The sequence below is a fragment of the Eptatretus burgeri genome, chromosome 10 (assembly GCF_056783735.1).
Source record: "Eptatretus burgeri isolate ZD-2024b chromosome 10, Ebu_testis_v1, whole genome shotgun sequence".
NCBI classification, from domain to species: Eukaryota; Metazoa; Chordata; class Myxini; order Myxiniformes; family Myxinidae; genus Eptatretus; species Eptatretus burgeri.
The window spans coordinates 88,503,200-88,518,887 of record NC_140970.1 but is presented as its reverse complement, the minus strand read 5'-3'; the positions used below and the strand labels follow the sequence as shown (position 1 = coordinate 88,518,887).

At 40.2% G+C, this 15,688-nt stretch overlaps 1 protein-coding gene across 6 annotated transcripts in view; it reads left to right on the top strand.

The window, feature by feature from the left end:
* LOC147019052 (coiled-coil domain-containing protein 150-like) overlaps positions 1–15,688 on the top strand; it is a 99,609-nt gene that overhangs the window by 81,854 nt on the left and 2,067 nt on the right. For 5 of the 6 annotated variants that reach the window (XM_085899247.1, XM_085899251.1, XM_085899250.1 and 2 more), the window contains 4 exons: positions 498–647; positions 1,032–1,100; positions 9,338–9,478; positions 9,644–9,730. In XM_085899247.1, the coding sequence (XP_085755373.1) occupies positions 498–647; positions 1,032–1,100; positions 9,338–9,478; positions 9,644–9,730 (447 nt within the window). The remainder of the gene's footprint in view (positions 1–497; positions 648–1,031; positions 1,101–9,337; positions 9,479–9,643; positions 9,731–15,688) is intronic. The other variant, XM_085899249.1, reaches the window with a different exon arrangement.

The window sequence follows — 15,688 nt, the reverse complement described above, 5'->3', positions numbered from 1 at the left end:
TCCGAGTCTTGTCCATCATGTTACTAAACAACCTCTCATGCTCTGGCAAATGTACAGTACCCCAAGCCAAGGACAGGTGCATCACTGCATCACTCTCCTGATATGGAATTGATTAGTTGCCGGTTTGATAAATGGAACATCTTTCATTCCGAGCAAATGTAATAAATGGAAGCTGCCACACCCGCTTCCCATTACCCACGCCACCTTCTAAAAAATCACTTGTTTCCTTCTCTTTCCTCACATCCTGTTCATCCATTCTATTGTTTATTGTGTCCACCTGTTTTCTGATTGTTCAATTGTTTGTGTATTGTCTTTGACCCCCCCCCCCACCTTGCTCTTCAATGAGCCCATGTTTTTGTATACAAAAAGAGAATAATAAATTAAGACCTTATGGAGTTCAAGTTGCAGATTGTCATGAATATGTTCTCCAAAACGCATGATTGGCAAAAAGCACTTGAAGTTATGGCCTCAGCTGATCGTAGGGGTTCATGTGACAGAGTAAAAGGATGGCTGAAGATGAGCGTGGACGAACTGCTGAGTTGAGTCGTGCAAACCGTGAGCTACGGCAGCGCTTAAAGGAGCTGGAAGAAGCAGCTTTGGCTCAGAGTTCGCGGAGAGCACGGCTTGGAGAGTCACGCAGGATGAAGGTATGCACAAACGTGTGTGTCGTTTTCATACACTTCTCATACTCTTCCACATTTTTTTTTTTGAATAACTTGTTAATTTCAGAAGCTTGACATGGAAGATTGCTATTGAGTGTTGCTGTTATTATTTCATATGCAGCCTGTGGTTGTGGTTACATTTTTGCTGGGAGTGCAGCTGTGCCACTGATGCAGTGCCCCCTGTTTCCAGTAAGCTGGTACTCATTTTGCCGATCTCGGAAGAATGACAGGCTGAGTCAATCCACTTGGTGTTATGCAACGGCATGACAGGGGCTCAAACTCAAGACCCTAAGATCTTAAGGCAGCCACATTAACCGTTAAACCAACACCAGGCTGCGTGTTGCTGTTATGTCCTGTGATTTTGAGCAGGAGGTGGAGGCTGAGCTTGAAGTCTTGAAAAGGCTGCAAAAGGAAAACGAAAAGCACAATGCGCAGCAGGTACCGATCCAGCCATTCTCCTTTAATAGTATCCGAGTGTCCTGTTTAGTGTTTAATCATCCTTATAATTTGAGAAGTATTTGTTTGACTTCTATATGCACTCCTGAACCGCTGGATGGAATGATGATTTGTAAACTGGCGTTTGTATTTGTGGTGTGCAGAGAAAGATTTTAGGCGATTTAATAGTCCCAGGTGAAATTTGAGGTGAGAGGAGTAGGGGAGGGAGAGGGGGACAGATAGGGGAAGCAAATTTTCGATGCAAATGTGTATCGTATAGCGCCACTCCGAATGTGAGGGGGTATTACAGGTCATTATAAAATACCCTAATTCTCGAGGAATTGATCTGTTCGTACAGACAGAGGAATTAATGCATCCTCATGGATGGGGAAATTAACCCTCCGCAAAGATGGGAGACGTAAACCTGTCCTCACAGATGTGGGAAATTAACTCGTCCGCAAGGATGGGGGAATGGACCCATCCTCAAAGATGGGGCAACTGACCTGACTGCACTTCAGTGTTTAAATGTTTTATATTTATTTTATGTTTATTTCAGTGTTCACATGTCTTATATTTATTTTACATGTTTATTTCAGTGTTTAAATGCTTTATATTGATTTTACACATTTCAATGTTTGCATGTTTATTTCAATGTTTACATGTTTTATATTTATTTTACATGTTTATTTCAATGTTTACATGTTTTATATTTATTTTACATGTTTATTTCAGTGTTTAAATGCTTTATATTTATTTTACACATTTCAATGTTTGCATGTTTAATATTTATTTTACATGTTTATTTCAATGTTTACATGTTTAATATTTATTTTACATGTATATTTCAATGTTTAATATTTATCTTACATGTTTTTTTTCAATGTTTACATGTTTTGTATTAATTTTACATATTTCAATGTTTAATATTTATTTTACATGTTTATTTCAATGTTTACATGTTTAATATTTATTTTACATGTACAGTATATTTCAATGTTTACATGTTTTATATTTATTTTCCATGTTTACATGTTTAATATTTATCTTACATGTATATTTCAATGTTTAATATTTATCTTACATTTTTATTTCAATGTTTACATGTTTAATATTTATTTTACATGTACAGTATATTTCAATGTTTACATGTTTAATATTTATTAACCTCTGCCATCGAAGACCGGAGGTTACTGTTTTCACCCCTGTTTGTTTGTTTATTATCTTGCCAAAACGAAGTTTTTGCAAGATATGTTAGTCAGCTTGTATGTTTTTTTTGTTTGTTTGTTTGTTTGTCTGTAATCACGTATAAAAAATTCTGCAGAGCACAGTTATCATTGGAAATTTTTGTAACTTCGCATATCAGAGGCCTATAGAGGTCCCTTTCAGTGCACAAAATTTTGAAGGTCAAAGGTCAAGATCACTTTGTCGCAAATCAGGGGAGTCGACGAAACCCTTATTTTTTGAGTAATTTTGATCGGATCGTCTTCAAACTTCATGGGAATATAGTTCATGGTCTGGCACTCAGATGATTAATTTTTGGTGGCATTGGCCTTGACCTTCATGGTTAGCGCCTGAGGTCAAACATATTTGACCCCAAGGTCAAATTTTCACGTTTTAGGAACCATATCGTGTAGTACCTCAAATTGAACACCTCGGTAAGTGCTTTCTAGATATGTCAAGCTTGAGACATTATGATGTCATTTGGTGACGTTATGAGGCAAACGCATATTTTTCATGCTTACTCTGTAGAATGATTCTCATCGGAATCTCTCGTAGGCAGATATTCCTCAAGGAGTCGCTCCTGGTGGATAGCAGCTCTGTTCACCCTGCGGGTGACATTGTTTTTATTTGTTTGTTTGTTTGTGAACAGTATTACGGAAAAACTCCTCGACGGATTGACGAAACTTGGTGGGGGGATTAGGTATGGTCCAAGGATCATGCCATTAGATTTTGGATTTGGTCCCCAAAAAATATTTGAATTTTGTTAGATGAATGAATTTTTTTGCATTTCTCCATGTTTAAGTGATTTCAAACCCCCCCCCCCACCCAAAAAAAAAAATTGTTTGAGAAAAAAATATTTTTGCAACTTTTTTTTCAACAAAATTTAGATTTTTTTTTTGCATTTCTACATGTTATAAGTGATTTCCAACAAAAAACATGCCAAAACTATAATTGCGGCTGATTTTGGAACTTCAGGTGGATATACCCACGTAAAATCAATTTCTGTCTCAAGGAATCTAGTTATGACGAATGAATTGAGTATGTAAAAGTTAAAAGTAAAAGGGAGAGTTGCAAACTATAACTCTGTGAGCACTGTTGACGTAAAATTGAATGAATAGGATATCAGGTTCACTTGAGTGACCTAGCAGTATTGGCGGCGGAGGTTTTGCACTCTACCGAGTGCTCCCCCTCCAGTCTTACAGGTTTATTTCAATGTTTACATGTTTTGTATTAATTTTACATATTTCAATGTTTACATGTTTAATATTTATTTTACATGTATATTTCAATGTTTACATGTTTAATATTTATTTTACATGCTTATTTCAATGTTTACATGTTTTAAATTAATTTTACATACTAGTATGGGCCCGTAGGTGCGTGCCCGTAGGTGAGTGCCAGCATGTGCAGCCCTCTCTCGCGCCCCCTCTCTCGCCCCCCTCCTCTCTCACCCCCACTCTCATCCCCCCTCTCCCGTCCCCCTCTCTTGCAGATATTGGTTGACAGATAAATGGCCGTAACTTGGGAACTGCTCGTCCAATTAATATCAAACCTCGAAAAGGCACATCCGCGGGTCCCCAGCAATATTCCTGGCAAGTTTCAATCAGATCGGACCGTCAATCGTGCAAAAAATAATAATAAAAATAAATAAATAAACAAACATTAATTGTGACGTCATTCGTGATGTCATAGCACCGTGTCTTGTCATTGGTCGACAGATAAATGGCCGTAATTTGGGAACTGCTTATCCGATTAATATCAAACCTTGAAAAGGCACATCCGTGGGTCCCCAGCAATATTCCTGGTAAGTTTCAATCAGATCGGACTGTCAATCGTGCAAAAAATAAATAAATAAACATTAATTGTGACGTCATTCGTGATGTCATAGCACCGTGTCTTGTCATTGGACAACAGATAAATGGCCGTAACTTGGGAACCGCTCGTCCGATCGACATCAAACCTCGAAAAGTCACATCCGCGGGTCCCCGGCAATATTCCTGCCAAGTTTCAATGAGATCGGACCGGCGGTCGTCGAGAAACGGCGGTCACAGACAGACAGACAGACAGACAGACAGACAGACACACAGAGAATGCTGGAATTAGAGATAGATTTCAATGTTTACATGTTTAATATTAATTTTACATGTTTATTTTTAATGTTTACATGTTTTATATTAATTTTACATATTTCATTGTTTACATGTTTAATATTTATTTTGCATGTATATTGTTACGAATCTGGCAGCCATGAGCATTCAACATTCAGGTCCCCATAGCTCAGTTATTTCGATAAGTGAATGTGGATAGATAGCTCCCTTTCCCCTATGTCTAATGGGAATTAAGTGTGCATGCGCTGCGAAGTTATTTTATAGATAGGGTACTTATAACAACAACAACAACACCGACGACACCTGCCTTCGCTTCCTTCCACCATCCTCCACCGGCACCATTACACACGTGCGTGTTAGCACGTACGTGGGCGGAACTCACGAGGAGCTGACGTCTCTCTCGCCCAATCCGGGGGATGTGAGTGAGGTTGCCGACGGTCGACTAATAAGCGTAGCCCATGCAGGACCATATTACTCTCCTTGTTTGAGGGGCAGTCCACCGCGACGGCCGTCACGCCCCCCGGTCCAATCAGCGGACTTGGCGCCCTTTTCGGCCATTCACGGGGGGGGGGGGGCGACGAGCGAATCGCGCGACGGAACTGTCCAATGAGGAGGCGAGTGGCGAGGAAAGAAATCCCTCCCTCTTGAAGAGGAAGTAGTGGTGGTCTGGACTTGGGAGTGGAGAGACGGTGTGCTCGTGGCAGGAGTGTTGGCCAGATCGCGAGATCATGGCGTTTTGCTAAGCAACGGAGATGGTATGTGAGACGTTCCTGGTGGGAGAGGACATTCTCAGTCCAGGCATTTTCCAACCTGGCATCCAAAGCCAGTGAGTGGTTGTCGACGAGGGCCCTGCAGACGGTCGTGGTCGTGGACTTCAGGTCGTGGGTTCGAGTCCCACCATGGTGATTCGAGTCAGTGTGACCGCACGAGGTGCGGCAGGTACCCGAGCCGGTTCTACCGACTGAAGACCCATCGGGTCCATTTTCTTTTTGGGTGTGTGTTAAGGTGTGTGGGCCCGTCTGTAAGTAGGAATTGTTAAGTGCTCTTCGCTTGTACATTATTTGCATTTCTTCTTATAGTTGGATAACTCTGCTCTTTGTGTGTTCCCTCCCCCCCCCCCCCAATTATAAATAAATCCCCTGTTAAATGTTTCAGCTCATTCCTGTGTTTTCTTTATTGGTTTAGCACAGTGCGTATTGTGAATTAGTAAGGCCGTTGCTGCCATAGTTGTACATTTGGACCGACGGACCTCGGTAACCATCCGCTCGGGTTACGCACAGTTCGAGCACGCTCACGGCTCGTTCCGCTCGAGCTCCGCCGAGGGTGAATTTCCCCGGTAGTTTGGACGCCATGGGTATTTAGGTAAATTGAAATTGGCAATCGACCCTATCCCACACGGTCGACCTATTGACGATCTTCGGTCCTATAAGGGACCCGTCGGCTCCGGAGTTATCCAGGGTGACGACCTATAAATTCCGGGTGTTCGGTGGAGCCGACTCCACTGCTCCATCTCGCGGTCGTGCTCGCTGCCGATACCCGGCCCACAACAATATTTCAATGTTTCATGTTTTATATTAATTTTACATATTTCAATCTTTACACGTTTAATATATATTTTACATGTTTATTTCAATGTTTACATGTTTAATATTTATTTTACATGTTTATTTCAATGTTTACATGTTTTATATTAATTTTACATATTTCAATGTTTACATGTTAAATATTTATTTTACATATCTATTTCAATGTTTCATGTTTTATATTAATTTTACATATTTCAATGTTTACATGTTTAATATTTATTTTACATGTACAGTATATTTCAATGTTTACATGTTTTATATTAATTTTACATATTTCAATGTTTACATGTTAAATATTTATTTTACATATCTATTTCAATGTTTCATGTTTTATATTAATTTTACATATTTCAATCTTTACACGTTTAATATATATTTTACATGTTTATTTCAATGTTTACATGTTTAATATTTATTTTACATGTTTATTTCAATGTTTACATGTTTTATATTAATTTTACATATTTCAATGTTTACATGTTAAATATTTATTTTACATATCTATTTCAATGTTTACATGTTTTATATTAATTTTACATATTTCAATGTTTACATGTTAAATATTTATTTTACATGTACAGTATATTTCAATGTTTACATGTTTTATATTAATTTTACATATTTCAATGTTTACATGTTAAATATTTATTTTACATATCTATTTCAATGTTTACATGTTTTATATTAATTTTACATATTTCAATGTTTACATGTTTAATATTTATTTTACATATCTATTTCAATGTTTACATGTTTTATATTTATTTTACATATTTCAATGTTTACATGTTTTATATTAATTTTACATATCTATTTCAATCTTTACACGAGCCTGGTGTTGGCGCCGTGGTTAGGGCAGCGGCTTGGGATCCAAAAGGTCCTGAGTTCAAGCCCCGTTGGGCCACTGAATTAATACACCAGGGGGTTGACTCAGCCTGTCATCCTTCCGAGGTCGGCAAAATGACTGGGTACCAGTATACTGGGCCGGTGTATACCCCGGTTAAAATAGGTGTGCCATATCCCTGTGTCGTAAGAGGCGACCAGGGTTGCGTCAGGAAGGGCATCCAGCGTAAAACATGTGCCAAATCACTATGCGGATCATACGGATGATCCGCTGTGGCGACCCCTAAAGGGAGCAGCCGAAAGAAGAAGAGGAGATTTCAATCTTTACACGTTTAATATATATTTTACATGTTTATTTCAATGTTTACATGTTAAATATTTATTTTACATGTATATTTCAACGTTTACATGTTTTATATTAATTTTACATATTTCAATGTTTACATATTTAATATTTATTTTACATATCTATTTCAATCTTTACAAGTTTAATATTTATTTTACATGTTTATTTCAATGTTTACATGTTTTATATTAATTTTACATATTTCAATGTTTACATGTTTAATATTTATTTTACATATCTATTTCAATCTTTACAAGTTTAATATTTATTTTACATGTTTATTTCAATGTTTACATGTTTTATATTAATTTTACATATTTCAATGTTTACATGTTTAATATTAATTTTACATATTTCAATGTTTACATGTTTAATATTTATTTTACATATCTATTTCAATCTTTACAAGTTTAATATATATTTTACATGTTTAACATTTATTTTACATGTTTATTTCAATGACGACATTTTATATTTATTCCCTCCACCACGGAAAGTGGAAGGAGGTTGTTTTCACTCCATTTCTGTCTGTTTATCTGTTTGTGCGCAGGATATCTCAAAATGTTGTGGACAGATTCAGATGAAATTTTGTGGACATGTTTGGTGTGTGACAATGACAAACTGATTCGATTTTGTTGAAGATCTGGATCTGGCTAATATAATTTTAAAGTGATTCTTCACCATTGAGAGATAGGGCCAAAAACGAGATTTAGCAATTTACCTCCACCACTGAAGATGGAAGGAGGTTATGTTTTCACCCCTGTCTGTCTGTTTGTGTGCAGGATTTCTCAAAAAGTTGTGGACAGATTCGGATGAAATTTGGTGTACAGGTTGGCTGTGTGCCAACGACATAATGCTTATATTTTGGTGATGATCCAGATCCAGATCCGGCTACTAGAATTTTTAAAGCGATTCTTCACAATTGAAAGGGAAAAAACGATGTATAGCATGATATCTCAAAATGTGGATGGATTCGTACGAAACTTGTTGGATACTTTGGGTGTGTGACGAGGAAGAATTGATTCAATTTTGGTGAACATCCAAAACCGGATGTGATGAAAAATGTTTTTAAGTGATTCTTCACCATTGAGAGATCAGGCGAAACTGAAATATAGCACGATATCTCAAAAAGTTATGGACGGATTCGGATGAAGCTTGGTGGACTGGTTGGGTGGTGACGAGGACGAATTTATTCAATTTTGATGAAGATCCAAATCCAGTTCCAGAAATGAGAATTTTTTAATTTTGAAAGTGATTCTTCACCATTGAGAGATTGGGCCAAAAACTATATATCGCATGATGTTTCAAAAATGTATTGGGCCTGATGTTATTTTGGATCAGGCATTGCATGATGGAGGTATGCGCTCAACCGAGTGCCCTTCTTGTTTTACATGTTTATTTCATTTGTGATATGTTTATTTTTGGCTGTCACCCACTTACATTGAGGCCATATTAACAGGAACCTAGCCCTATTTCTAGCTCACCTGGACTTTAATCAAGTGAGCTTATGCGATCGAGCAGTGTCTGTCGGTGAGTGAGTGAGCGAATCAGTCAACATTTGTCATTATCGCTTGAAAGAAACTTGGCCACAAGATTGATATCTGATGCCAAACGAAGGTTTATTGACCACATCAAAATCTGCACTCATTAAGGGAATCTCCGGGGTTTTTTGACCCCCCCCCCCAAAAAAAAAAAAATAGGTATTTGCTCTTTTCTCCGAATCCACACCCACAATTTCAATGAAACTTGACCACAACCTTCATCACCCGTGATGCACCGAAGTTTGTTCACAGCATTAAAAAAAAAAAAAAAAAAAAAAAATAAATCAGGGCCGAAGGAGGTCTACGTGACTGTTGCTCCTGATCCAGGTGAGCTTCAGGATGCGTGGTCCTGTTTCTCATGAGGTTAAAGTACGGTATTTACTTTCGCAGTTTTTGATCTCATGGCACTTTTCAGGATTTACTGAATTGGGACATTAACGAGAGTTGCATTTGCTGATTCACGCTGCAGTTTTTGTTTTTCATCGAAATGTAAAGTGAATTCTTGATCGTACCGAAAAATTTTCAACTTTAAAAATTGTATCCATGTATTTTTCATTTTAATATCACATACTGTATCTTGCTTTGGCCTGATGAGGTGGTGAATTCTGAACGTTGTGAGCGGGAGTCACAGCAGCTGAGGGAAGAAGTGGCTGCTTTGAATTCTGCCTGCACCACGTCCTCGGCACAGGTGCAGTGTCTGCAAGTTGAACTACAAGCGGAATGCTACCAGAGACAGGTGCTGCCACGCCCTCCTCCCTCACTCGCTCCATACCATTTTATTTTCTATCCTTCGTACAAACTTTGTCACGAATCAAAGTGGAGGGCAAACGCTAATTTATTTCTCTCATTTGAGATCAATGTGAATTTGTCACCCTGATAGCATGCGATGTATTCCCTGCAGAAAAGTGAAGAGAAGGCAGCACACTTGATGGAGAAAAATGCAGAGCTGAAACACAAACTCTTGCAAGCCAGCTACGAGTCACAACAGGTGGACTGCCTAACACCCGGCACTATTTTTGGGAATCAAGGAAACAAACTCTGGTCAAATTTCAGTGGCTGATTGTGGCGGATGGTGTTTTTTTTTTTTTCCAGGAAGCCCAGTACCCAATAATGAAAGGTCCATCATAATGCCTGGTGTTGGCTTAATGGTTAGGGTGGTGGGCTTGGGATACCCGGGTCCTGAGTTCAAATCCCGCTCAGCTGTTGAATTCATACCAGGTGGGGGTTAACTCAACCTGTTATCCTTCCGAGGTCGGCAAAATGAATGCCAGCATGCTGGTATACTGTGTCGGAGTGGCGACCCATCCAGGATTGTGTCCAATAGCCAAGGAGACTGCTTAGGCAGCACCAACGCTCTGCAGAGTATGGTCCCAATGGATGGATGGATCATCAAGGTCCCAGTAAGCCCACCAGTCGTTTGCAATCATCACACCATCTTTCTCCAATCAGATCAAACGTTGCGATTATCAACAAAGCATGAAATGTTGCTTCAAAATTGCCAATATCTTGCACCTCCATTGGCTTGTATCACCTTTTGTTAATAGGCCTGTACTTAATGACCACATTGATGGGACGGCACACCCAAACTGGAAATGAACACTCGCAATCTGCTGGTGCATTTTCAAAAATGAAGGAACCACTAATGGGTATAGCCACCCAGTAAGCAAGGCTCAGATCCAGTGTTTGGACCACCAAGTGGTCTTTATCCGGGACTGTGCAGCCATCGTACGTGGTCTAGAGTATAAAACAATGGGAGGGGGCATCACATGGCTGAAAAAAGCAGATGGTGTGGACGTAATATTGCTTGCTTCACTTTTTCAAGGCACTGGAGAAAATGGACAAAAAAAAGAAGACAAGAAAAGGCTGCTGTTCAGTCACCGACTTGCAACTTGATCAGCAGATACGACTAAGATAGCTCGAGTTACAGTGCAATGGGATTTTTACAGGCATGGTGGTGTTTTATCATTGGGTGCGCCGTTTGTCAGGTGGGACTCATCTGTGAGTATCTTTTACCTGTGAATGTTAACGATGCAATGGCGTCTTCCTCCGGAGATTAGCTGAGTCATTGTCAGCACCATGGCCAAGTTCCAACCCCCACCTGTAGGGGGCAATATCAAAGCATCGTTGCATCTTGGTAATGATGTAATCAGCAGGCCAACGAAGAATGCATGAAGAATGGTATGGGACATTACCACAGACCGTAAAATGTGTGAATAGTAATTTCCATAAGTGCGAAGTTGAAATATGCAAAGAGATGTCGACATTGGAATCTTTCGTTGCAATGTATGACAGCAAAAAAAACTTCATGAGTTTTGTGAATTATAAAACCAATGGTGCAAAAACAGATCCCTGCAACTACCAAGCAATCAGCCTTCTCCCTATCATCAGCAAGGTTATGGAATCCATCATCGCTTCAGACATTAAATCCTTCCTCTTCTCCAATGGCTTGATTTCCGATCATCAATTTGGTTTCAGACCAGGTCACTCTACCCTGGATATGCTGCTTCTGCTCTCCCAACAATGGATGGAGGTCCTCAATGCCAGACAGGAAATCAGAGCTATATCCCAAGACATATCGCATGCTTTTGACACAGTCTGGCAACCTGCCCTGCTCACCAAACTCTCTTCCTATGGTATCCAAGGCCATCTCCACTCATGGCTCATGGACTTCCTCTCCTGTCACAGCCAACATGTTGCCCTAAATGGAGCTCTCTCATTCCCTCTTCTTGTCCAGGCTGGAGTTCCTCAAGGCAGGGTTCTGGGCCCTGTTCTTTTTCTGGTTTTCATCAATGATCTCTCTGACCCTCTGGAAAATCATCTATGTCTTTGCTGATGACTCCACCCTCTCCCGTACCATCTGTCATCCATCAGACCAGCAAGCAGCAGCTTCTTCGCTCACTGCAGATCTGGATAAAATCACAAACTGGTCCAACACGTGGAACATGTCTTTCAATCCGGACAAATCTCACACTCACTATGTCTATCCGAAAGGACCGTTTAGAACACTCCCCCCCCCCATATACTTTCTCAACAATCCTCTGGAAGAAGTCCTTTCTTTCAAGCTTCTGGGTCTCACTATCTGCCTGATCTTTCCTGGGAAAGCCACATTTCCAACCTCGCCTCCAAAGCCAGCCGCCGACTGGAAATCCTCCACCGTGCAAAGTCCTTCCTCGACCCACCTGAACTTCTGACCATATGCAAAGCTTTCCTCCGCAGCTTGATGGAGTGCTGCTCTCCCCTCAGGGCTGGTGCTCCTGCTCCTGCCTCTCACCTTTATCGGCTTCATGCAGTGGAAATCAAGGCATTTTGAATCATTGGTATCTCCATGGTGAGGCTGAGTCTTTGGGCCTCTCACTCTCTCACCGCAGACAGGTCGGTGATCTTTGTGTCTTCTACCATCTCCTCTCGGGTCTCGCCCCCCCCACCCCCATATTTCCACAAGGTGCTCAAGATCTGCCAGCAATCCCCTTCTGGTAAAACTACCAAAATAACGAATCACTGCTCACCTTCACCCTTTCATTCCTCTTTGTATTTTCGCCTTTGGAATAAACTCCCTCACTCTCTTAAATCCCATTCTTCCCTCCAGGCCTTCAAAACGGCTGTTCACCACCACCTCTTATCTTCCCCCATCCAAAACCATGATCTTTTCCATTCCCCTTAATCCACCCCAAACCCACCTCCTTCAAATGCCCTGCCTTCCTTCCTGAAACTCCCTGTAGTGTCCATCTTATTTAGCCCGTGTTCCCCACCCATCCCTCTCCCTTCCACAGATCTCCTAATGTCTCTGTTCCCCACTGTTTTGTCCTTCCCTCTCCCACCCCTCGTCTCATGGCCCCCTTGCTGTGCGTTAGGCCTAAGTCACATTTGTTCTACGGCGAGGATACGGCGGCCGTACGCCCTCTGAATTAACAAACGTGCGGCGGCCGCAGAGTTTCTGCGGTGGCCTCAGGGTGGCCCTACGCCGTTTGGCTATCTTTTACAGGCCGTAGGGGTCGCCGTGGAATTATAACGCGGAGTACTTTTTTCATTTCTACGTTCGCCGTAGCAATTCGACAATCCGAAAAAAAAAACTGGTTAAAAAAAAAAAAATAAAAAACTCACTCGTTACCGTCCGTCTGGCCGCACGTTTGCCTTAGGGTCCCCCCTGCGGTCGCCTTGCGTCTGCCTTGAAAATTATATGGCCGCCACAGGAATGCCTTAAGGTCACCGTGCGACATCAAATCAAAGACCGTACGGCACCCCCACGTTTTCGGTCTCCACAATTTATAAATACGCCGTGCGGCTACCCGAAAAAATAAAAACATATGTGACTGCTACATTGTGTGACTGTGGAAATACTGTGGCCGCCCTATAATTGCTAGTGGCCGTAGAGTTTGTAGAACCCACGGCCGCCGTGGCAAATGTGACTTCGGCCTTACCTCTCATACGAGCCTCGGCAATGTAAAAAAAAAAAATTAGAGCTAAGATGATCACCCCCCCCCCCATCCCTCAAATTCTATTCACAATTGCTCAATATTCTTAGTCATTGTTGGACAACCTCAGAATGACAGTCAGGATGAGGATAACTATACTTTGTGGTCACAAATGATGAATTATGTTATAATTTTGAGTTACATAATTCCTCATAACCTTGCTTAATGGAAATGCTTTTTCACATGTTCCAAGTTCAAGTGATAAAATGTGATACCAAGCCATAACTTTAGGGATCAGGACTTCAACTTTGGTACCGATGCAAACCAACGAACTCCCTTATGGTACAGTTCTATCCACAAATCATAATCAAAGCGCTCCAAGGTCAGCACAAAAGGTTTTAGGATGTACACAATTTTTTTTTTTTTTTTAATATCACTCTCACTGCCCCATGCCCCATTAGTACAATGACAAAGTCCAGCCTCAAAAGTAAACAACCACAAGAATGAAACAAGTCTGAAGACGATGGTTCACGAGCGGTATTTGACGATGTAGATTGTTTCAGAAGTCAAGGATGAGATGATGTGATAATGTTTGACCAAGTTATAAAAATGATCAACATGATGTGGTACGAGTGACAGGTTATTAGCTGCAAAATGTCGAAAACCCGGTTTCGTTCAACAACTTAAAAAAATTTGACCTTTGCATAACCTTTAAAGGTCACAAAACAATGTTGTGGACATTAAAATAAGGAAACAGGATACGTGCTATAGCTTATTGGAGTTAGTTCGTCGAAGAAGCTCGAAAACCCGGTTTGATTCCCACAACTTTGAAAATTTGACCTTTGTGAACTTTAAAGGTCAAAGGTCAAGGATTATGACCTTTGGTGCAAAACTTCCTCTGGAACATTCCAGGAACAATATAACGTCATATCGGCTATATGGCATTTCACACTCCTCGGATTATCCATGCTTTGATGAAATCAGCGTAAAAACAAACTTGAAGGGGGCGCCACGGGCAAGGTGTTCGAGATAGAGCAAAATGGTTTCAAGACTTTAGGTGGGGAATGACCTCAAGATTATGCATAAAAAATATAATGTCATCCTAGCTTTCAAAGTTTGGGCAGTCATCTGATTTTTGTCAAAATTCTAAATTTTCTAAGTTCATGACCTTGTGACGAAAATGAAAAATTACCCCCGTGCGGGGGTGACGGTCATCTCTGTAATGTTTTTTTTACTATCATAATCGATGAACTGTTGCCAGATATCTCCTAAAATTACAGACTAGATAGGTTTTCAAAATGGCGACTTTCACAACTTTCGTGACCTTGACCCTGACCTCGAATCCGGGAAAAAATATGTCGTTGGGTATCACTCATCGACCTCTACCCACATACCAAATTTCATCAAGGTCGGAAGTAAAAAGTTTTCTTTATACCGGGAGGTGTTTTTGACAATCTTCCAGGTTACGTGGTGGCCAAACGGGACGGAAATTCAAAAATCTGTCTGGTTAGATACAAGATAATAGCGAACGAAGTGAGCTTCATATTTAACGCATGCACGTGAGAGAATAGGAAATAACAACACAATAGCCCTGGCTATTTGGAATCCGTGTCGTTACCTATGACCTTTTGCTTCTAGTTGTTTTTAAACGCTGTGCAGTATATAAACACGATTGGGTTTTATTTCTATCTTGTGAATATTACTTAACGCGTACACATGAGAGAATAGGAAACAACAAAAACAACACAATACCATGCCAATTGTGAATCCGTGTCGTTGGCCATGACCATTTTGCTTCCGTTTTTTGTTGTGTTGCTGTTTTTTTTTCTTCCGGTTTTTGTCATGGGGAATGATGCATGCCGGGAGATCATGACCGGAAGTGTTTATTTATTTATTCAATTATGTTTTTCCCAAAGTTAATTTTATACTTCCGAAAGTTATTTTTTTCATGACAGGAAGTGTTTATTTAGTATTTGACATTACCGGGAGTGATTTTGAAACTCTTTCCGGAAGTTTTAATTTCTTTTATTCTTGACTAGACGTGATCGTTTATTTATTTATTTTTTTTTTTTTCCCCAAAGTTAATTTTAATAAAGATATCTCCCGCATCATCAAAAAATATTTTAAATTGTGATTTACATTATTTGTTCGCTGATCCCGAATCCAGGCCAAAGTAACCGGAAATTGCATCAAAATCATCAGCTGTGCGGTGCTTACACGTACCACGGTATAGTTGGCAAGTATACAGCTGTGAACAAGTTTTATGTAAAGTCAGAAGCGAATGTAAGAAGAATTCTACGTTCGCTTCTAGGCTTTGCCTATTCCATATTATTTATATTTCATTTCTCCTTCCTTCCTTCTTTGCGAATCACATCGGCGTTTTTGGCCATCTTCCAGATCATGTGACGATCAAACGGGAAGGAAATTCAAAAATCTGTCCGGTTCGATACAAGATAATATTTTTTACTTTCATAATCAATAAACAGTTGCCGAATATCTTGTAGAATGGCAGACGAGATAGGTTTTGAAAATGG